Raw genomic sequence first — 24,783 nt, forward strand, 5'->3', positions numbered from 1 at the left:
GTTAGGTAATTCTTTGAAGGTTACAGAGCTCATTAGAGGTGGTATTGGGGAAATCGCTGACAGCAATGTCATCCCAAGATGTACAAGTAAACTTCAAGAATGTTTAATAAAATAACTGTGTCTTTAGTAAAAATTCAGGGTAGTGTGACAAAGTGAATATCTCTGAAAGAGAGCCATGTGCGTTCTGCCAGTCTCCTCCTTCCTTTGCGTTAATGAGGACTTCAGTGACAGTGCCACCAGTAGAGGGCACTGAGGAAGGTGTGGGCATTACCATAGAACCTGCTACTCTTGTTTCATGGTGTCCTCTATGAGGTGGTCTCCTCAGAACTTGTATGGTGCCCTCCTTCATAGTAAGGCTAGAAATGTAGAGTGACTCTACTTTCTCTCCCTCTCCCTTCCAGGCAGTGACTTTACAAGTGGGCAGACTTACATTACCTGTTACCTTCTAAGGTTTCAAGTAAACATGTGTGGATCTAATTCCTACTGGTTCAGCATTTTCTCATCCTGGATGTTTGTTGATCCTCCCTCTAGGCTAAAATTCCTGCCCAGATGCTTCACTTACAGGGTTCACAGATGCTGCAGATGCTAGAAAAATCCTTGAGGAAGGGCCTCCCTGAGTCCTTAAAGGTGAGCCTGGGACAATCTCAGAGAAGCAGAGGGTTGTGTCTTCCAGTGACAGAAGTGAGAAGGAGAATGAGCCTTTGCTGAGCATCTGTTTTGTGGCAGAATTTCACCCAGGCTGCATCTCACTTAGTTCACATCACCTCTTTATGATGGAGTTATGCTATGGAATCTCTTTGTACTATCTTTGCTACATTGTTTGACTTAGATAAAAAGTTTAAGAAATGAAGATTGGTTCATCCATATCACAGAATGCTCTACTGTTATTAAAATTATTATTAGGCCCTGGCCGGTTGGCTCAGCGGTGGAGTGTCAGCCTGGCATGCGGGGGACCCAGGTTCGATTCCCGGCCAGGGCACGTGGGGGAGGCGCCCATTTGCTTCTCCACCCCCCCTCCTTCCTCTCTGTCTCTCTCTTCCCCTCCCGCAGCCGGGGCTCCATTGGAGTGGGGATGGCCCAGGCGCTGGGGATGGCTCCTTGGCCTCTGCCCCAGGTGCTGGAGTGGCTCTGGTCGCGGCGGAGTGATGCCCCGGAGGGGCAGAGAGTCGCCCCCTGGTGGGCAGAGCGTCGCCCCTGGTGGGCGTGCCGGGTGGATCCCGGTCAGGCGCATGCGGGAGTCTGTCTGACTGTCTCTCTCTGTTTCTAGCTTCAGAAAAATACAAAAAAATAAATAAAAAATATATATTATTAAATAAAATATATGAACAAAATATATTTTTTTCAATAGGGAAAATATTTTAAAATCACATGTACCTAATTTATTTTTTTGTTTTCCATAATTTCATGTGTGTGTGTATATGAATTAAGGAAATCTATTAAAAGATTAATTTGCATTTCTTAAGTTGAGGTATAGTTGACATACATCAGGTTCAGGCATACTAAATTCTACAATGAGTGAGTTTATAATATTTATTCATAAATTTTAAGCATTTGAATGTTATACAATATAAATATATTTTCAAAGATATACATATTGTGGCAAAAAATATTTAAAATTAGGTGACAGAAGTGCTCATTAGCTACATTTCTATTCTAAAATACCATGGTTTCATAGAAATAATGCTATCCCGATTAAGCAAGGTACTTCACCACTCCTTCTTAATACACAGGTGGGCAAAAAGAGGTTTACAGTTGTGAGTATGGGAGACACAGTTACTTTAGTCCTGACTGGATACCTTGATTAGTTGGTGCATCATTCTGAACTGCATGAATTGGTTCAACCCCTGGTCAGAACACACACAAGAACAGCTCGATATTCCTGTCTCTCTGTATCTCTCTCTTCCTGCCTCTCTCAGAAAAATAGAAAGAACAAGAAAGAACCATAGTTTACAAAACTACTATACTGATCATAACCTACATGTCTTTTTCCATACGAACTACTCTAAACCTACTTTGGCCACCCGGTATATTACCAACTTCCTTGGAATCCTAAAGGTTTATGGGACAGTCTTCCACATGAACCAGAGAAACCCATTCAAGCTAAAGGCCCTGGTGGACAAGTGGCCTGACTTTACTACAGTGGTTGTCCGCCCTCAGGAGCAGGTAAGGTGCCAGATGTGGAATGAATACACTTCTCAGTGTTCTTGATTGCTATGAGCCCACCACGTCCCTGGAAATGTGGTAGGGCCTGGGGTCACAGAAATAAATCGCAGTGATGGTGAACAAGTCCTTGTCCTCAGGCAGCTCATGGCCTGAAGGAAAAGGCACATGAGCAAGTGAATTACAATGTGGTACCTAGTGTGTAAGAAAGGAAGGTGCACAACATACAGAAATAGCACAGACAGAAGCTGATTACACTACAGAGGTTGAAGATGGAGGTCACAGGATATGGTTAGACATGTCTATTAGTAGAAGGTCCCCCTGAATGGCATTTTGTAGATTATTATATTTTTGTTAGGCTGATAAGGAAAAGAACACATGATAAGGCCAAAGGCAGGAAGATGTAAAACAGGCAGTTTGTCGGCATAATTGTATAAAGCAAATTTATAACACTAGAATTTTGATAAACATGTTTGGAAACATTTAAGAATTAGTACAACTCCATTTAAAAAAAATCTAACCTTACTTGAAAACATTTAGTAAAATTATGAGTTTAGAAAAATACAAGTAGTATATATCTCAGACATCTAAGAATTATTTTAAGACCACTAATTAAAACAGTATATAAAATAAAGACATTTATATTGTAGGTGTAATTTTATTATAATTAAAAACTAATATGAAATTATTATATCGTTTTATCTTGATTGTGGCCTTAAATGACTTAGTGGTACCATGGTGGACTTGTGAGTGTATTTTCTACATTTTCTAACCATTTAAAAAAGGCTTTCTACTTCTTTCACTAGTCCTGGTAATATTTTCCTGTGCCTTTTTCTTTTTAGTAATCTCATCTCTTATTTAATATTTAAGGGGATCTTTCTAAAACAAGAAGATTCCTGATTCTTTTGGAACACAATTCGTTTAACTATAGTATTTTTCCATCTTTTTTTACTTCTTTAACTATAGAGAGAGATTATAATCCAGAGTTACCCAACTGTTTAAACTGTAGTAAAATTAATTTTTTAACAGAAGCCACTCCTTGTGAATTGCTTGTCCCATCTTCCTTTTGAGGATGATGGAAATACAGAAGAATGCTTTGTAAACTGTTGTGTCTTTGTTTTGATATTCTAACGCAATTCTGTGGTAGAAAATAGTATTGTTCTGCAATCTCCCACCATAAATTGAATACTTAATTCTCTTATCTTGGTCTCATGATTTAAATGATTTAGAAATCATAGTACTGCACCAATATGCCAGTACTTAGATTTATCACGGTGTAATGAAATTTGGAAATAAGAATCGCAGTCATGAACTACATGAAATTTGCTTTATTTCCCTTCCTCCAATGACAACAGGAGATGGTAGATGACTCTGATCACTACACCAACACTTACCAAATCTACTCCAAGGACCCTGAGAACTGTCAGGAACTGCTTGGTGCACCAGAAGTCATCAACTGGAAACAGCACCTGCAGATCCAAAGTAAGAGGAACGGGAAAGGTGCTCCTCACTTCTCTGTCCTGAACAAAACACCCTCAAAACTTGCTAAGAGTAGGCTTCATAAAGGAAAACACAGTATAATTCTGGATAGCCAAGAATATATGGCATAATTTTCAAATATGTTCAAGATCCCTTAGGTTGGTTGGGTGCAAAAGCAGAGTTTTCCCTAGGTCCCTCTATGCCTGAAAAAAGAATGACAATTCGTTTCATAAAGCACTTTTATGGTCATAAAAGATAACTGTCATAGTTACGAACATGCCCCCCAGAATAGACTTCCTAGAATGGCATTTGTCTGTTATTTGCTATATGATCCTAGGCACATGACTTATCCTCACTGATATCATATATAAAAATGAGGTAAACTAATGGTAGCTGAAACACCGGTGTGATTAAAAGATTAGATAAAATTTTACCTAAGAATTACTTAACACAATACCTGGATGTCTCAATTGACTCGCACTGCAGAGCAAACCTCATAATCTGTGAACTCACATTTGGGTTAGGCTTTGCAAGGCAGCTCTTCTGCTGGTTTCATCTCACTTTACTCATGCATCTGTGATCTGTTAATGGATGAACTATGGGCTGGTGGCTCTAGCATGGCCTCATTCACATGTCTGAATGATGGTCATGGCAGTCTGTTGTGACCGCTATGGTGACAGCATGATAGGAGCACAAGACCTTACTTAGTAAGTGAGCCTAAACCTATTTGTATCATGCTGGTCTCAAAGTACTCAGGAGCACAAAGAAAGAGAAAGCCCTAATGTGCAAGCACTCTTAAGCCACTCTCTGTGTCAAATTTACTCTTTCCCATTGACAAAAGCAAGTCGGGTACCAGTGTCAGATGCAGAGCAGGTGGGGACTGTCCCAGGAAATGGATACAAAAAGTTGTGGGTAAACTATGGGTCATTCTTACAATAATAAACCACACTGGAACAGAATACATACACAATGGGTGGTGGCCACTATTGTTTTTATACCTCATATCCTGTGATTTTCAAAACTACATGATCATGTAGCTGAAGGAAACTCAGTTTCAGTCTTGATATTGTCACAAATGCTATGACTATGGCTGCATGAATGTCTGAGCACATTCATGGCACAGATCCTGACAACAAGACCCCAGTCACACAGCGACAGCACCAACCCAAACCCAGGGCTCTGGGACTTCAGGTGCAGGCACTTCCTACTCCACTACACAGCTTCTCCACAGGATGCTCTGAAACCATTGCATCTCTCCTGAAAATCCCTTCTAGGTTCACAGTCCAGCTTGAATGAGGTGATACAAAATCTTGCAGCCACAAAATCCTTCCAAGTCAAACAAACACAGTGCTTTCTCTACATGTCGTTTGACACCGTCAAGAAACTGATTCCTTCCCTGTTGGATGTAAGAAACTTACCACCTGGCGATGGCAAACCCAAGGCCATGTAAGTTTGCTGAAACTCACTGCACTGCTCACCCCTCTCATTCCTGAGGTCGCCTCCCAACTTCTCTTCCTGCTTTCACTCTGGTCTCCCTACACTCAATATTCCTCAGAGCAGCCAGAGGAGTCATTTTCAGAAATGCAAGTTAGACAATAGGGGTAAGAAGAAATATAGTAAGTGCTCATAAACATTACTTTTCTCTTGGAACCTCTATAGCGATCAAGAAATGCTCAAACTCTCATCCCTGGATGTCACCCACGCTGCCCTGGTAAATGAAATATGGCATTTTGGCGGCAATGACAGGAGTCAGAGATTCATCGAGCGCTGTATCCAGAACTTCCCCACCTTCTGTCTGCTGGGACCCGAAGGGACTCCTGTGTGCTGGTCCCTGATGGACCAGACAGGAGAGATGCGGATGGGAGGCACAGTGCCTGAGTACAGGGGCCAGGGCCTCATCACCTATCTCAACTATACTGAGTCCCAGGCTCTGACCAAACTCGGCTTCCCCGTGTATTTCCACACAGACAAGAACAACAAAATTATACAGACTATAAGTTACAATCTGCATCATATCCGCCTGTCCTGTGACTGGAACCAGTGGCACTGCATACCCCTGTGACGCTATCCTACACACAAGACATTGTCAATGGGCACAGGCATGTGGTTGGAGCAGTGGATGGCTAGTCAGGGAGAAAAAAATAAATTGTACTTGTGGTCATCACTAAAGTAGTTTACTCTGAGGAGGCATGTGAATGATCAACCACTGAGGTCTCTTTATTCAAGACATAATGGGGTTCCCTTCAAGTTCTCTGTGTGGAGCAATCCCAGGGATGCCACATAGTTCAGTTTCCCACAACTCTGGGATCTACGGGACACATTCAACAGTTCCATGTAGCCCCAAATGGCTTCTCCTGGAGCCCCCACTGCAGGGATCAGTAGAGCCCTGCCAGATTATCCAGGGTGGGGTAGTAATTTCTGGGCATTATGACTCATTCTTCTCTATTCTATGGCCTTTCTCTTCATAGTCAATAAGTGAACTCTGCTCATGAGAATGCAGAGATCATCCTCTCCTCTAATTGATGACTTGTTGTTACATTAAATAATTAGGAACAAATATAGTTGAAATATTCAGTTAAACATAATGTATATAATATAACAAGGAGGGTTACTAAAAAAAGACTAGATTAGTCTGTCCTCTTCTCACTCCCACACCTGGGAAAATGATTCAAAACTGGTTCTAAAAGCAGAGCTTCCTAAATCCACCCATACCCTCAAACAATAAAAGGATTTGTGTTTGATTGTAGAAGTTGGTGTTTAATGGTTCATGGTGGGTAGAGTCTGGGTTAATTTTATGGAGAGTAGGAGGACCTAGAACCAGGAGGGTAGAGAGTTATTGAGAAGAAATGAATGTTGAGGGGCAGGGCACTACAACAGGGTACCTACTGTTTAACTTGAACCTGGCACATTGGTTCAGGATGCTTGAATTCTATGTGGTTCAGATAACAGTCGCAGGGAAGAATCTGTTTACTGGTTGGAACAGGGTAGCTGGGAGAGTTTAATGCCCTGATATTTCAAGAGAAACAGTACTCAACTTTGAAACTCTGCAACAGAGAGAACACTGGACCGAAGGTAGTCACATCTGGATTAGGAACCTGTTCTTTTTTGGTTCGTGAATGCCTGAAACTAAGCTATGAAATTGGGGATGAAGCCCCCACACACAGAAAAACCAATGATGAAGGCTTACTTTCTTGGCCAGCCAAGAGAGAGGAGGCTTAGAATAGTATAAGTTTGCTCAACCTTGGCACAGTGGACATTTTAGAGTGGACAATTCTTTCCTAAATGGTCATCCTGTGTATTTATAGGATACGTACCAGGATCTCTGCTTCTCGCCACTGCATGCCAGTAGCAACCTCCATTCCAGTTATGACAACAAACATGTCTCAGCTGTTAATAATATCCCCTGGAGGCAAAATCACCTCCGGCTGAGAACCACTGGATCCAGAATAGAGGTTCTCTCACTTGAAGATGCATCAAGATTACTGAGCAGGGTTGTTTATACAGATTGTGGGCTTCACCCCTAGATTTTCTGATTCAGGAGATGTTATTAATATTCAGGGTTTCATGAAGAAGAGCCACAAAGGAATGAGGCAGCAACAATACTGCTAGTGGAGGACCCCAATCTCTCCAGGATTGTGGTGCCTTAGAGAGATCAGGTATCCAATTTATTAAGCAAAAATGAGTAAGAAACTAACAAATAGAATACAGTGTAGCATTTTATTATTTAGTTTTGCAAAACTGATTGGATTTCTCTTGCCCTTTCTGAGACATAACACCACACCATCTGCTGTCTGATTCCTGACCTGCAGAAAGCTCCAGCAGGGCCAAGCATCCACGTCCTTGGACCTTCCCTGGGTGTGACTGCTTTCAGTCATGTATTCTTGGTCTCGACCTTCACTTCCTCAGGATGGGAACAGAAAGTCACTCAGTGCTTTGGCTTTCCTCCAACAAGAAGACTTAGTGTAGAGTACCATAACTTACATTTCTAACAAGTTCCCAGGTAATCCTGTTGCTTCCTGTCCAGAAGCCACACGTTAAAAACCACCAACTTGGTGAAATGATAGAACATATCTTATTCTCTAGACCTATAGATGAGAATTCATATTGCACACTTTTAGGTACATTGTCTTCCTATAGTAGTTATCAATGTAAAGTTGTGGTCTAACTGATTTTTAGTATTTCATTTTAAAATTGTTTTCAATAAAGAGATGTCTTTAAATGTTCTTTTACATTAACTTTTGGTGTGTAGTCGAGTGAGCAGACATTTGTAAAATTTACAACATGACCTCCCCGATAGGTCTAGTAGCCAGCTGGCTCCATACACTGTTATTACAATAATATTGACTATATATTTATGCTGTCTTTTACATCACCATGACTACATTGTAACTACCTATTTTGTACTTCCTGATCCCTCCGCCTTTTCCACCGAGCCTTCTAAACCTTCCCACAGCAAAAATTAGTTTGTCCTCTGTATCTACGTGCTTGTTTCTTTTGTGGTTGTTCACTTATCTTGTTCTTCAGATTCCATGTAAAGGTGAAATCATGTGGTATTTGTCTTTCTCTGACTTATTTTAATTAGCCTAATATACTCTAGGTCCATCATAAATCATTCTTAAAACTTATACAAATGTTATTATTAAAAAGTGTAATACACAGGCATCAACTAACCTTTTACTATTTTGCCATAAAACCTGACAACTAGAAAACACAAGGGATTTTTCTTTTAAAATAAGATAAAAGATATTCAGTTCTTGAGGGTTGTTCAGGAAAAAAAAAAAAGGAAAAGAAAAAAACACAGACTTTTGAGTGCTAAGACTTGTCAAGCATGTATACTCAACAAGGTTGTTTAAAATTGTCTCTGAAGGATCTTTCATGTTCAGGGTGACATTTTCACCATCCTCCATGGTCCCATATTTAGGGGCACATTTTCTGTCTATACTGCTCAGCCCCAGCACAGCTCTCCAACTACTTGTCATGAGCCTCCTTCAACCCCCCCCCCCAAGCTCAGTTGCATCCACAGTCTGGCATTCTAAGTGCTTTGAAAACCAAACTGGGACTTCCTCACATGGAAGCAGACTGTTTTTTTAGTGACTTTGTCAAGAGCAGAAAAAGATCTTATTCTTTAAATTATAGATACACTTTACTGTCAAGCTGAATTAAGACCCCACATAAATACTATTGATTGAAGGGGGGGAAAACTACACAGTAGATACAACATTTAAGACTTGGGTATTGAGAAAAATCGTATTGCAGAAAGAATAGAGAGAGTGTTAAACACCCAGTGGAGAAGAGAGGTCCACTACAAAACCACAGGCTTTCATTTCTATATGAGAACAAGCTAAGACTCTCTTCCAAGAGGTCCCTGTGGTCAGGGAGGGGAAGAGGCTGATGACACTGAGATAGGAAGAAGGACCTCAGGTTTAGGTAAAGAAAAGCACCTCGTGACACAAGCACAAAGGGCAATCTTGTGACATACATGAAACCAATAGGATGTATTGTGGGTCACAGTAGACAAAGTGAGGGTGGGCTTGGTATTTATCAGGCAGCCATCCTTAAAAAACTACTTGAAAGGGGTGCCTACCATATGGCACTCAGAAAAGAATGAAGCATTTTTTATCCCTCAATTTGTTAAATCTTTTTTTTTTTTGATCTACAGATATTCAGTGCTGTTTTATAGCAAGGTGGCTGATTCCCTTATTACATTCCTCCTCTGTGAAGATAAAATGTATCTATTTATTTACATTTACTATCCATTAGGCTAAAGTATGTTTTCTGGGGAAGGTCATGTTTACCATACAGCAGGGGACCATTGAGGGAGGTGGACATAATAAGGGGTAGAGAGGAAGTCTTCCTGCTGCCGCTATAATACCCACATAAATTCTGAGCTTCTTGATTCCACATATCCATGCAGCCTCCATGGACTTGTTGAAGATTTCACTCAGTCTTCTGTGGATGAGGGAGGGTAAGAACTTCTGTTCTGGGACAGGGCTTAGAGTAGATGGGTGAAATGAAGGATTGCGTCTGTGCTTTAAATTCAGCTGGTGAATTCCATTATTTTGTTTACAAATAATTTAAAAGTTTGCAACTTTAAAACTATGCTCTTTAAGGACCCTTTAAATAACATTTACTCCCACTTAGATTATAAACAAAATTAATTAAGCAACTTATGCTCTATCTCTATATTTATCTTCCCTTTTAAGATGCCAATTTTGTCAACAAATAAACTATTTCTAAATACTAAGTATTCTTGTAATTCTGATGAAATAACTTTTAAAACTTACACACACAGTATAGCAAAACTTTTATTGGCTCTTGTAATATTAAAGCACAACTCTAAGAAGATTTCAACTGTAATATTTCATAAATATAAATCAATTACCCAATTGCCTTTTAAGCTGGGTTTAAGGAGGGACAACTATATGGTGAAGGAAAATGATTTGACTTCAGGTGATAAGTATACAACATAATCAACAGCTCAAATGCTGAAACCTATATACTCTCATTGATCAATGTTACCCTGTTAAATTTAATTTTCTAAATAAAGTAAAATAAAATAGAAAACCAAAAAAATCAAAAACCAATAAAAGACCCACAAAAATTAGAATAAAAATATAAAAATTAAAGAAAATGAAATGCAGCCCTGGCTAGTTGGCTCAGTGGCAGAGCATTAGCCTGGTGTGTGGAAGTCCTGGGTTCGATTCCCAGCCAGGGAACACAGGAGAAGCACCCATCTACTTCTCCACCCTTCCCCCTCTCCTTTCTCTCTACCTCTCTCTTCCTCTCCCATAGCAAAGGCTCCAGTGGAGCAAATTGGCCCAGATGCTGAGGATGGCTCCATGGCCTCTGCCTCAAGTGCTAGAATGGCTCCAGTTGCAATGGAACAACACCCCAGATGGGCAGAGCATCACCCCCTAGTGAGCATGCAGGGTGGACCCCAGTTGGGGGCATGCAGGAGGCTGTCTTTCTGCTTCCCTGTTTCTCACTTCAAAAAAAAATACAAAAAGAAGGGAAATGAAATTCAAAAGAGAAAAAGGGAAAATGGGTAATAAAGGAAAAATATATTTCAGTTTTGAGAGATTACTGGTTTTTTTTCAGTAGGTGTCACTGTACTACAGGTTTTAGTTCTGTGAAATTCCTGGGCTGTCCTCCACTGAGATGTTGCTATTGCAATGATGTAGGTGGGACTGCAGTCACCTTGGTGGGTGGGGCATGTTGTGATGGCTTTACAGCTTTAGCTTTATGGCTCTATGGCCTTAGTAATAGTGATCTTGGGCCTCTAGGTGCTTTTGCCCACATCTGAACAGACCAGGAGACCAGATGTGAAGCACCTCCATTCTTCAGGGGAGAGAGTGGCTCTGGAGAGTTAGCTGTGGGGTCTGTCTCTGCCACTCTTGGTACTGCAAGATGATGGAGGCAAAATCTGGGAGGTTGAGGGCCACACTTTGGTTTTCTCTGACTCTGCCCAAAGTGCAGGCTGCAGGCAGACCACAAGAACACTGGCCATGACCCTGCACTTTGGCCACTTTGGTTTAGTATCTACCACTCTGTCTCTTTATTTCACTGCTCCTCCCTGAAGAAGGAGACCCAGTCACTCCAGGTTTCCCTCTCCATACCTCTCAGACAAAATCCAGAAAGCCCAAGCATCCCTCCTCCCTGTAGTCTGGCAGGAAAAAAAAACACAAAACAACAATTCCGAGTTTGCCTCCTACCCAGAGAGAACTTCAAATGTGTTTTATCTTCTGCCCTCCCCATTTTCAACCCTTCCTGCCTTTAGTGCATTCAGTGCATGAATCTTTTGGGCACACCTGCAAGCCCAGCTGGGGTTCCTTTACTGCATTATAGTTGTTCAACTTGTTGAAATTTTAAGGGGAGAGATCAGGAATATCTCTCACACAATCATTACTCTGACATCATTCAACCTGATTCATACTATTGTTTTAAATACCTAAATATCGTGTGCTCAGGGATGTGGTTACAACATAGGACTAGAAGTCAATATGTGTCTAAATTCCAGGTGTGGTTCAGCCACTCACTGAATGACACTGAGCAAATTATATTACCACAGTATGTTTGGTTTCCCATTTTTAACATGCAGATAAAATGCATGCATCTGTAAAAATAGACATAAAAAGGAGTGCATACATGTATGTTAGAGAATTACTCAAGATTTCAGATGAAACCTAGTTATCTCATTATTTATCTAAGCCTCATTAAATTAACATCAATAAGAATCAGGGAAGAAAAGACAGAATTCATTAATGCTTCAGATGTTTTGGAGAAATTTTATAAGCTGGAGAGCAAAAAGGATCAGGACCATGGACAAATGAAATTGTAAGAAACCACCACCTGTAACATATGTGAAACATCTGCTATGATGGCACAAGGGGGAGGATCAGCGCTGAGTCAACAAACACACTAGTTAAAGCAAAACAACTCAAGGCTATTATTGATCAGAGCTAGAATGCCCAAAGCTTGTGTTTTTTGTTGTTGTTGTTGTTTCTTTGTTTTGTTTTTTTGACCCTTGATTCTATCCTGATTTTTGTTAAAATTTTTGCAAATGTGAGGCAGTGAGGAAGGATCCTGGGGATGGGAAGCAACAGAGAGCTTTTAACCTTTGGAAGAGTGAAGGGCTTCATACAAAAATGTCAAGCTATTGTCACATTATGTAATGTGTCTTATCTCATCTTACCAAACTATGAGGCAACAGTAATTTTTTTAAGTGTGGATAAGAATTCTCAAACTCAAAGATGAAAAGAAAACCAAGATTGACTACAAAATTGACAAGGAGAAGAGGGGCATCAGATTCAATCTGTGGATGACTTCACACCCACTGAAGAAGAAATAGAAAAAGTAGAAAACTTAAGGTAAGTATAATTGTGATATTTTATGCTACATGCATTTTAAAAAAGAATCCCCTAAACATTTTGTAAATTAACCATTAAAACTTTAAGTAAAAAAACCTCAGTATATGGACTGATAAGCAAAGTTGACCAGTCAACAGATATTTAGAAAACTAGATCTAGCAGATCATGACACAAAATGAAGATGGGATTGGAAATATAAAAGAAAAGACAAGAGAACTGAACAACATTAACAAGTTTGAACATTCATCCAAATGGCATTCTAAAAAGTGATAACAGAGAAATTAGAGTGATAAAAATAATGTAAGTGGAGGAAAATCAAAGAATAGGCAGAAGCCACAGGAGAAGAAGATTTTCCAAAAGTGAGGAATGTCCCAAGATTGCAAGATCTCACTCCAAACTGGACGTAAAAAGAATTCATCAGAATGTTTAATACACAGAGATTCTCTCTTTCTTTTAAAATGGTGTATAATTTACAAATACACAGGTCCTAAGTTGCAGTTTCATGGGACTGAAACAAGGTTACACTCATGTAACTTATATCCTTTAAAAAAAAATAGAACAGAACTATCACCTCTGATAGCATTTCACAAATGTTAGCTCATTTAATTAGAAAAATAAAAGAACTAGTGACAGTGGGCAGCATTATTTACCCTACGTATAGATGAGGAGACTGAGCACAAAGACTAGAAAACTGGCCAAAGACACAGAACTAGTAAATGGATCCAACCCCCGAGACATAACCAGACTCCCAAACTTGAAGATCCAGCATTTTGTACCTGCTGCCCAGACGGAAGGACTGAATGCCTCTGGACCCCACACCAGCAAACAGAAGCTTTTTCCTTCAGAGTTTTTTGTTTGTTTTTTTGCTGATAGAGGTTGGCAAAACCATACAGGTTTCAAGTGTTCAAAAGGGCAAGGTCCACATTAAAAGCTGCAGGGTAATGATTTCTGTAGCAAATTTGCAAGTTGCTGAGCAATCCAGGGCAAAGGGAATTTTATATTCTGGAAAAGTCTGCTGTTTCTCATTTGTTCCTGTGGACCAGTCTATGTGGAGGCAACTTTCCAGGTAGAACTCATCTCACTGAAAAGAACCACTGCTTTGTGACCACCTTCTCTGTCTTCTCCTTCAACAGGTGGGAAAAGTCAAGTGAGCGTGTTGGTTTCAGGTCAGAAGTGCTGAGATTATTTGGTGGCACTTGGACCCAGGAAAGGGAGTCTACTCTATTTAAGAAACAACAAATGTTTGCCTATTATGTTCCCAGTAGATGTACTGTCAGAAAAAAAAATCTTGAAACAACTTAAGTCAACTTTTCATTCTAAACAAATAAATGATATGAAGGGATTTTGGAAGTTGGTAGGTGAATGAAGATACAATAACTTTGGCAAGAAAGGATGCTTGATCCTGATAACATTTATTTAGCAGCTACTGGTTATAGACACTGTGCAGGCATTATTCAGCTTATTCCTTTAGGAAATATTTTAAAAGAGGCAGCTTGTTCCTTGAATAAATGTTCACCAGGAGAGTAAAGTACTCTGTTCAAATTAGAGAGGAGATATGCAGTAAACTATGAACTACAAATGCAGGCTACATTTACTGTTCATTTAAATCATGTGAAAAAGAAAATGAATTTAAAATATTTTATGTAAACAATAACTATAAAATAGTATTTTTGCTTAAAAAAATTTTAAATATTCTGAAGTGTTTTTTTTGACAGAGATAGAGAGAGAGACAGAGAGAGTGACAGACAGACAGAAAGGGAGAGAGATAAGAAGCATCAATTCTTTGTTTTGGCTCCTTAGTCTCCTTAGTTGTTCATTAAGTGCTTTCTTTTTTTTTAATAATTTTATTTTTTTAATGGGGCGACATCAATAAATCAGGATACATATATTCAAAGATAACATGTCCAGGTTATCTTGTTGTTCAATTATGTTGCATACCCATCACCCAAAGTCAGATTGGCCTCTGTCACCTTCTATCTAGTTTTCTTTGTGCCCATCCCCCTCCCCCTTTCCCTCTCTCTCTCCCCCCTCTCCCCGTAACCACCACACTCTTATCAATGTCTCTTAGTTTCACTTTTATGTCCCACCTACGTATGGAATAATGCAGTTCCTGTTTTTTTCTGATTTACTTATTTCACTTCGTATAATGTTATCAAGATCCCACCATTTTGCTGTAAATGATCCGATGTCATCATTTCTTATGGCTGAGTAGTATTCCATAGTGTATATGTGCCACATCTTCTATATCCAGTCATCTATTGATGGGCTTTTTGGTTGTTTCCATGTCCTGGCCACTGTGAACAATGCTGCAATGAACATGGGGCTGCATGTGTCTTTACGTATCAATGTTTCTGAGTTTTGGGGGTATATACCCAGTAGAGGGATTGCTAGGTCATAAGGTAGTTCTATTTTCAGTTTTTTGAGGAACCACCATACTTTCTTCCATAATGGTTGTACTACTTTACATTCCCACCAACAGTGTATGAGGGTTCCTTTTTCTCCACAGCCTCTCCAACATTTGCTATTACCTGTCTTGTTAATAATAGCTAATCTAACAGGTGTGAGGTGGTATCTCATTGCAGTTTTGATTTGCATTTCTCTAATAACTAATGAAAATGAACATCTTTTCATATATCTGTTGGCCATTTGTATTTCTTCCTGGGAGAAGTGTCTGTTCATGTCCTCTTCCCATTTTTTTATTGGATTGTTTGTTTGTTTGTTGTTGAGTTTTATGAGTTCTTTGTATATTTTGGATATTAGGCCCTTATCTGAGCTGTTGTTTGAAAATATCATTTCCCATTTAGTTGGCTGTCTGTTTATTTTGTTATCAGTTTCTCTTGCTGAGCAAAAACTTCTTAGTCTGATGTAGTCCCATTCATTAATTTTTGCCTTCACTTCTCTTGCCATTGGAGTCAAATTCATAAAATGCTCTTTAAAACCCAGGTCCCTGAGTTGAGTACCTATGTCTTCTTCTATGTACTTAATTGTTTCAGGTCTTATGTTTAGATCTTTGATCCATTTTGAGTTAATTTTTGTACAGGGGGAGAGACTGTAGTCCAGTTTCATTCTTTTGCATGTGGCTTTCCAGTTTTCCCAGCACCATTTATTGAAGAGGCTTTCTTTTCTCCATTGTGTGTTGTTGGCCCCTTTATCAAAAATTATTTGACTATATATATGTGGTTTTATTTCTGGACTTTCTATTCTGTTCCATTGGTCTGAGTGTCAATTTTTCTGCCAATACCATGCTGTTTTGATTGTCGTGGCCCTATAATAGAGTTTGAAGTCAGGTATTGTAATGCCCCCAGCTTCATTCTTTTTCTTTAGGATTGCTTTGGCTATTCAGGGTTTTTTATAGTTCCATATAAATCTGATGATTTTTTGCTCCATTTCTTTAAAAATTGTGATTGGAATTTTGATGGGAATTGCATTAAATTTGTATATTGCTTTGGGTAATATGGCCATCTTGATTATATTTATTCTTCCTAACCAAGAACAAGGAATATTCTTCCATCTCATTATATCTTTTTTGATTTCCCTTAACAATGGTTTATAGTATTCATTATATAAGTCCTTTACACTCTTTGTTATGTTTATTCCTAAGTATTTTATTTTATTTTATTTTTTTTGTATTTTTCTGAAGCTAGAAACAGAGAGAGACAGTCAGACAGACTCCCACATGCGCCGGACCGGGATCCACCCGGCACGCCCACCAGGGGGCGACACTCTGCCCACCAGGGGGCGATGCTCTGCCCCTCTGGGGCATCGCTCTGTTGCGACCAGAGCCACTCTAGCGCCTGGGGCAGTGGCCAAGGAGCCATCCCCAGCGCCCAGGCCATCTTTGCTCCAATGGAGCCTCGGCTGCAGGAGGGGAAGAGAGAGACAGAGAGGAAGGAAAGGGGGAGGGGTGGAGAACCAGATGGGTGCTTCTCCTGTGTGCCCTGGCCAGGAATCAAACCCAGGACTTCTGCACGCCAGGCTGACGCTCTACCACTGAGCCAACCATCCAGGGCCAGTATTTTTTTTGTTGTTGTTGCAATTGTGAAGGGGATTATTCTTTTAAGTTCGTTCTCAAATGTTTCATTGTTGGCATATAGAAAGGCTATTGACTTCTGTATGTTAATTTTGTATTCTGCGACCTTACTGTATTGGCTTATTGTTTCTAGCAGTCTTTTTGTGGAGTCCTTCGGGTTTTCGATGTATAGGATCATATCATCTGCAAAAAGTGATACCTTTACTTCTTCTTTTCTGATATGGATGCCTTTTATTTCTTTGTCTTGTCTGATTGCTCTGGCTAGAACCTCGAGTACCACATTAAATAAGAGTGGAGAGAGTGGACAACCCTGTCTTGTTCCTGATTTAAGGGGGAAAGCCTTCAGTTTTGTGCCATTTAATATGATGTTAGCTGATGGTTTATCATATATGGCCTTTATCATGTTGAGATATTTTCCTTCTATACCCATTTTGTTGAGAGTCTTAAACATAAAATTGTGTTGTATTTTATCAAAAGCCTTTTCTGCGTCTATTGATAAGATCATGTGGGTTTTGTTTATTGTTTTGTTGATATGGCATATTACGTTAACCGTTTTACGTATGTTGAACCATCCTTGAGATTCTGGGATGAATCCCACTTGATCATGATGTATTATTTATTTTTTTTTTTTTTGCATTTTTCTAAAGCTGGAAACAGGGGAGAGACAGTCAGACAGACTCCCGCATGCGCCCGACCGGGATCCACCCGGCACGCCCACCATGGGGCGACGCTCTGCCCACCAGGGGGCAATGCTCTGCCCATCCTGGGCATCGCCATGTTGCGACCAGAGCCACTCTAGCGCCTGGGGCAGAGGCCACAGAGCCATCCCCAGCGCCCGGGCCATCTTTGCTCCAATGCAGCCTTGGCTGCAGGAGGGGAAGAGAGAGACAGAGAGGAAGGCACGGCGGAGGGGTGGAGAAGCAAATGGATGCTTCTCCTATGTGCCCTGGCTGGGAATCGAACCCGGGTCCTCCGCACGCTAGGCCGACGCTCTACCGCTGAGCCAACCGGCCAGGGCGATGTATTATTTTTTTAATATGTTGTTGTATTCAATTTGCTAGTATTTTGTTTAATATTTTAGCATCTGTATTTATTAGAGATAGTGGTCTGTAGTTTTCTTTTTTTTGTGCCATCCTTGCCTGGTTTTGGTACGAGGGTTATGTTGGCCTTATAAAATGTGTTTGGAAGTATTGCTTCTTCTTCAATTTTTTGGAAGACTTTCAGTAGAATAGGAACCAAGTCTTCTTTGAATGTTTGATAAAATTCGCTGGTATAGCCGTCTGGGCCTGTACTTTTATTTTGGGGGAGGTTTTTAATGGTTTTTTCTATTTCTTCTCTACTAATTGGTCTGTTTAGACTTTCTGCTTCTTCTTGACTCAGTCTAGGAAGGTTGTATTGTTCTAGGAATTTATCCATTTCCTCTAGGTTGTTGAATTTAGTGGCATAAACTTTTTCATAGTATTCTACAATAATTCTTAGTATATCTACGGTGTCCATGGTGCTTTCTTCTCTTTCATTTTGGATTTTGTTTATATGAGTTCTTTCTCTTTTTTCCTTGGTAAGTCTTGCCAAGGGTTTGTCAATTTTGTTGATCTTCTCAAAGAACCAGCTCCTTGTTCTATTAATTTTTTCTATAGTTTTTCTGTTTTCTATTTCATTTATTTCTGCTCTGATTTTTATTATCTCCTTTCTTTGGCTGGTTTTGGGTTGTCTTTGTTCTTCTTTTTCTAGTTCCTTAAGGTGTGAAGTTAAGTGGTTCACTTGGGTTCTCTCTTGTTTGTTCATATATGACTAAAGTGATATGAACTTCCCTCTTATCACTGCTTTTGCTGCATCCCATAGATTCTGATATGTCATATTGTCATTTTCATTTGTCTGTATATATCTTTTGATCTCTGCACTCATTAAGTGCTTTCTCATATGTGCCTTGACCAGGGGGCTACAGCAGAGCGAGTGATCCCTTGCTCAAGCCAACGACCTTGAGCTCAAGCCAGAAACCTTGGGCTTTATGCCAGCAACCTTTGGGCTCAAGCCAGCGACCATGGGGTCATGTCTATGATCCCACGCTCAAGCCAGCAACCCCGCACTCAAGCTGATGAGCCCGCGCTCAAACCGGCAACCTCGGCATTTTGAACCTGGGTTCTCCATGTCCCAGTTCAATGTTCTATCCACTGTGCCCCCTCCTGGTCAAGCTTAAGTATTTTTTAAAGATAAAAAATAAGCTTTCCTGCCTGACCAGGTGGTGGTGCAGTGGGTAGAGCATTGGACTGAGATGCCGAGGACCCAGGTTCGAGACCCCAAGGTCACCAGCTTGAGCGTGGGCTCATCTGGTTTGAGCAAAAGCTCACTGGCTTGGACCCAAGGTCGCTGTCTCGAGCAAGGGGTTACTCAGTCTGCTGAAGGCCTGCAGTAAAGGCACATATGAGAAAGCAATCAATGAACAACTAAGGTGTTGCAATGATTGATGCTTCTCATCTCTTTAAAAAAAGAAAAAAAATAAGCTTTCCTTTGAACCCAGAAATTCCACCTTTGTAGGCACATCTTCACTAGAATAATATCTAGGCAATTTCTAAAGTTTAACTACTTGGGAGTTATGTTATGGAATATTCTTGTCACCACCAACTGGTTTTGTGACAGTTGCAAGAACTTTCTCTTTTTTCTTTTCAATCCTGAATTCACCTGCTGAATATGTGCTCTGGGACATAGCCTTCCAGGAACACAGAGCCTATCAGGAATATCTGCCAATTCCTCTGACTATGACGAAGTTTTTACTTCAGTGGAGTTTCCTCTTTATACGCTTCTTGGTCTTCTGGGCTACCCTTCGTAACCTTGCCACCAGCAACAGCTTTCTCGGCTTCAGGTGCCTTCTCCTTAATATCTTAAATCTCAGCTTCCTCTCTCACCATCTTGCAAGATGGGAGAAAGACAATAGTTTTCTATGTAAAGTGTGTTTTCATTAGGACTAGCTAATGAGTAAACCATGATACAAAGAGGCTAAGTAACTCTTTGAAGATTAAAAAGTTTGTTAGTGGTGGCACTGGGGAAATCACTGACAGTAATGTAACCCCAAAAGATGCAGAAGGAAACTTAAAGGATATGTTTATTAAAATGAATGTGTCAGCTTGACCAGGCAGTGGCACAGTGGGTAGAACTTGGGACTGGGATGCAGAAGATTCAGGTTCCAAATCCCAAGGTTGCAGGTGTTAGCGCAGACTCATCTGGCTTGAGCATGAGCTCACCAGCTTGAGCACAGGGTCACCGGCTTGAGTGTGGGATCATAGACATGACCCCATCATTGCTGGTTTGAGCCCAAAGGTCACTGGCTTGATGTCCAAGGTCACTGGCCTGAGCCCAAAGTCACTGGCTTGAGCAAGGAGTCACTCAGTTTGCTCTAGTCCCCTGGTCAAGGCACATATGAGAAAGCAGTCAATGAACAACTAATTTGCTGCAATGAAGAATTGATCCCTCTCATCTCTCTCCCTTCTTGTCTGTCCCTATCTGTCCCTCTCTCTGTCTCTCTCTCTCTATCTCTGTCTATCAAAAATTAATGTGGCCTGACCTATGGTGGCGCAGTGGATAAAGTGTCGACCTGGAAATGCTGAGGTCGCTGGTTCAAAACCCTGGGCTTGCCTGGTCAAGGCACATATGGGAGTTGATGCTTCCAGCTCCTCCTCTCTCCCCCCCCTCTCTCTCTCTCTGTCTCTCCCTCTCCTCTCTAAAATGAATAAATAAATAAATAATTAAAAAAAAAAAGATGAATGTGTATTTAGTCAAAATTCAGGGTACTGTAACAAAGTGAAGTGAATATTTCTAAAAGAGAACCGTGTGCGTTCTGCCAGTCTCCTCCCTTGGCGTTAGTGAGGACTTCAGTGACAGTGCCACCAATTAGAGGGCACTAAAGAAGGTTTGAGCATTAAAATAGATCCTGCTACTCTTGTTTCATGGTGTCCTCTATGAGGTGGTCTCCTCAGAACTTTTATGGGGCCCTTCTTCATAGTAAGGCTAGGAATGTAGAGTGGCTGTGAAGGAGGAGAAACCAGAAGAATACGAAGGAGAAGAGGGTCTTGGGCCATCAGTGTCTGGGGTCTTACACTCCAGCCCATGACCTCAGTGTTCAGGACTTAGGGAGCAAAGGCAAACAGAAAAGTCTGAAAAATAACAAACCACAGCTGTGGACCTTGCTTGTTGTCAGTTCCTTGAAATGAACTCACAGCTCCAGAGACAAGAACAAGTAATAAGTCAAGGACAGGCCCACTGGCCCCCTCTCTCACCCTCTCTCCTCCCGGAGACACAAAAGTCACGTAGGCCTGCAGACAAAGAAGTCAAAGGAGTCAGGCATTTGTCACGTGAAAGCTAAAGCTGTAAAGGTACATAAGATGTAAGAAATCTAACTTCGGGGAGCTTGTGGGTTTATTGCCTCTTTTGGGGTCATGCTGGTCTGCCAGCTAAATAAATCCTACTTCCTTCGTGTCTGGACATTTTTGTCCTCCTTCGATTCCTGCAACAGCTCTACTTTCTCTCCCTCTCCCTTCCAGGCAGTGACTTTACAAGCGGGCAGACTTACATTACCTGTTACCTTCTAAGTTTCAGGTAAACGTGTGCAGATCTAATTCCTACTGGTTCAGCATTTTCTCATCCTGGATGTTTGTTGATCCTCCCTCTAGGCTAAAATTCCTGCCCAGATGCTTCACTTGCAGGGTTCACAGATGCTGCAGATGCTAGAAAAATCCTTGAGAAAGGGCCTCCCTGAGTCCTTAAAGGTGAGCCTGGGACAATCTCAGAGAAGCAGAGGGTTGTGTCTTCCAGTGACAGAAATGAGAAAGAGAATGAGCCTTTACTGAGCATCTGTTTTGTGGCAGAAATTCACTCATGCTGCACCTCACTTAGTTCACATCACCTCTTTGTAAATGAGGTAGACTATGGAGCCTCTTTGCATTCTCTTGGCTAATTGGTGTGAGTTAAATTACAAGTTTAAAAAATGAATGTTGGTTCATCCATATCACAGAATACTCTACAGTCATTAAAATTATTATTATTTATTGAAAAAGATGACTAGAATGTATTTACTCAATGAGGGAAAACATTTCAAAATCTCACGTATCTGAAATGTTGCATTTTGTAAAATTTGTTGTGTGTTTAAATGAATAGAAGTAAATGCATGGAAAGATTTTTAGCCTTTTATATAATTGAGGTATACTTGGCATACATCACAATAGTTTTGGGTTTATTAAATTCTACTATGGAGAGTCTATGATTTTTATTCATTAATTATATTGGTCTGAATGTTTTACAAAATGAGTATATTTTTAAGAAAGATATTTACTGGGGTAAAAATCTATAACATAAAATTGTTTGGCAGAAGTGCTCATTAGAGCACTATAAAATTCCAAAATTCCATGATTATAGAAATAACCCTGTCCTGATCAAGCAAGGTACTTCACCATCCCTTTCTAATACAAGGATGGACAAAATTCCGTCTACAGTTGTGGGTATGCAAAACACAGAGTTAATAAAATTGTTGCAATAATCATAACCTCCATGTCTTTTCTCATATGAAAGACTGTAAGCCTACCTTGCCAGCCCCTGGATAGTGACACTCTCATTTTCTTGGGATACTATAGGTTTATGGGACCGTCTTTCACATGAACCAGGGAAACCCATTCAAGCTAAAGGCCCTGGTGGACAAGTGGCCTGATTTTAACACAGTGGTTGTTCGTCCTCAAGAGAAGGTAAGGTTCCATCCAGATGCTTCATAAAATGGTGGTCATATTTGTGTTTGCTAGGTGCCTATCACACACCTGGATGTGTGGGAGACCCTGGGTATATAGAAATAAATCACAGGGATGATCACCAAGTCCCTGTCCTCAGAAAGTCCACAGCCTGGAGGAGAATACAGGCAAGTCCACAAATAAATTACAGAATGTTGTGAAATGTGCAGCAACAGGAGAATGAATGAGATAATGATTGTCTAACCACTATGCTATACAGCTGAAACTAATATAAAATAATACTGAATGTCAACTGTAATTGAAAGCTAAAATTTTTTTTAAAGGTATAACACAGCTGATGAAACTGTACATGACACATCTTCATATTCATTCATTGTTTTAGTTTGTTTTCAAGAGCGGACACCAGACTGCATCCTGGTGATGCTGTAGACCACACTTTGTTATTTTTTTGCATCTGGTTTATGGGAACAGAGGCACTTAATTGAAGGTTATGCTAATTTAAGGGTATGTTGATGGCACAGACAAAAGTCATACCTTTTGTTGAAGATGTTAAAAGAACATCTCCAAGGCTAGACATCTTTATTGTAATAAAACAGACCCTAGTTCATTTTTAACTCTTAACCTAAAGGAAAAAATTATTTCCTACCTTTTAAAAACACCAGCCTTGAGCCTGACCAGTGGTGGTGCAGTGGATAAAACATCAACCTGGAATGCTGAGGTTGCCGGTTTGAAACCCTGGGCTTGCCTGGTCAAGGCACATAAAAAAAGTTTTGTTCTGGTCATTTTTTATTATTAATTGAGTAAGGAAGTTTTGACTTGATCTTGTAATATAAATAATTCCTAATAAAGGCAATTCACTAAGCAGAAAAAAAAAACCCTAATACTTTAGTATTTTTAAAAAAATCATACTATTATATAATGGGATATGGAAAACAGTTATTGCAATCAGGAAATACAAACATTTTGGTTGATTCTATTTTTCCCAAACCAAACAGGAGATGACAGATGACCTTGATCACTACACCAATACTTACCAAATCTACTCCAAGGACCCCAAGAACTGTCAGGAATTCCTTGGCTCACCAGAAGTCATCAACTGGAAACAGCACTTGCAGATCCAAAGTAAGGGGATTGGGAGGTGTGTCAGCTGCTGGGATCTTCCATGTCTGCTCCTATAGGGTCACTTTTCACTTTGAATGACATCCTTACATCATTCCATATGTCTTTACGTAAAGCCCCACACACTCCACCTGCTGGCCATTCTTGCTCTCAGCTGCCGCCACCTTCACGCTGAATTAGAATCTGAAAATGGCAATATATGGGGTTTCTAAAAGAAGTCATGAGTAATACAATGTCTTAAGAGCTAAAGACTTAACCTAACCAGGAGGTGGCGTACTGGATAGAGCATCAAACTAGGACGCAGAGGACCCAGGTTCGAAACCCAGAGCTCGCGGGTTTCAGTGCAAGCTCATCTGGTTTAAGCAAGGCTCACCAGCTTGAGCCCCAAGGCCACTGGCTTGAACAAGGGGTCACTTGGTCTGCTGTAACCCCCTGGTGCCACAACAAAGAACTGATGCTTCTCATCTCTCTCTCTTCCTGTCTATCCCTCTCTCTATCTCTCTCTGTCTCTGTAACAAAATAATAATAATAATAATGACTCATGATTTATTTTTCCAAGGTCTGTGAAGGGGCAACCATATAAGGAGCAGAGTTCCCCCCCTCTTGTCTTTATTTTATCATTCTGTCATATTTACAAAGGAGAAATCTGGTGGTTAAAAATATGTTCCCTGGAACCAAGCTACCTAAGAATGGATCTTGTGATTGTGATCTCGTTGGGCCTGTTGTTAGTTATGTGATCTAGGGCAAGTAGCATCCTCTCCGTGGATCAGTTTCCTTATGGGTAAAAATGAGGATGATGGTGGTACTCAAAACATAGAGCCATGTGAAGATGATATGAGGTCTTGCCTGAGAGATGCTTAGCATTCGCTGTGTCTGGTGTTACCAGTTGGTTTTCAAACCATTACAAAACAATGACTTCTAACAGCAATAATTTATTAGCTCAGAATTTCTTGGGGAAGCAATTTATACAGGACTCAGCTGGGTGATTCTTCAGCTAGTCTCTCCTGGGCTCGCCCATGTGGCCGCAGTCAGCAGGGGTTATCTGTGAGCCAGTAGGAGAGTTAGCCACAGCCCCGGGCCTGGCTGCTGATGCTGGGTTTGTCTGTGCTAGCTGTTCACTGTGCTGGTGGAAGTGGAGTGGGCCATGTAGAGATGTCATTTTCAAAAGCAGGAAGAGAAGCCAAGAAAAATAAAATTTAAAGAAAAAGAGAGAGAGGGCAAGATTTAGGGCACCGTCCCTTTTCAAGCTTCTTATTAGATTACATTTACTATTGTTCCACTGGCTAGATAGAGCAAGTTGCACGGTTAAGCCCAGAGTTGTAAGCCAGGGGGAAAAATCAGGATAATGAGGAAAATAAAAGAACTTCTCGAGGTTATTGTAGCACCAATCTACTGCATA

At 40.5% G+C, this 24,783-nt stretch overlaps 1 protein-coding gene across 2 annotated transcripts in view; it reads left to right on the plus strand.

The window, feature by feature from the left end:
• The first annotated feature begins 598 nt into the window (after window positions 1-598).
• Window positions 599-24,783, plus strand: part of LOC136389611 (glycine N-acyltransferase-like) — a 29,453-nt gene continuing 5,268 nt past the window's right edge. Inside the window, exons 1-6 of one of the 2 annotated variants that reach the window (XM_066361453.1) lie at window positions 599-627; window positions 2,056-2,163; window positions 3,516-3,642; window positions 21,201-21,296; window positions 22,158-22,265; window positions 23,261-23,387. In XM_066361453.1, coding sequence (XP_066217550.1) covers window positions 3,526-3,642; window positions 21,201-21,296; window positions 22,158-22,265; window positions 23,261-23,387 — 448 coding nt within the window. In that variant the 5' untranslated portion in view covers window positions 599-627; window positions 2,056-2,163; window positions 3,516-3,525. Of the gene's footprint in view, window positions 628-2,055; window positions 2,164-3,515; window positions 3,643-13,470; window positions 13,640-21,200; window positions 21,297-22,157; window positions 22,266-23,260; window positions 23,388-24,783 lie in introns of those variants that run through there. The other variant, XM_066361461.1, reaches the window with a different exon arrangement.

This window comes from Saccopteryx leptura, chromosome 1, assembly GCF_036850995.1.
Source record: "Saccopteryx leptura isolate mSacLep1 chromosome 1, mSacLep1_pri_phased_curated, whole genome shotgun sequence".
Taxonomy (NCBI): Eukaryota; Metazoa; Chordata; class Mammalia; order Chiroptera; family Emballonuridae; genus Saccopteryx; species Saccopteryx leptura.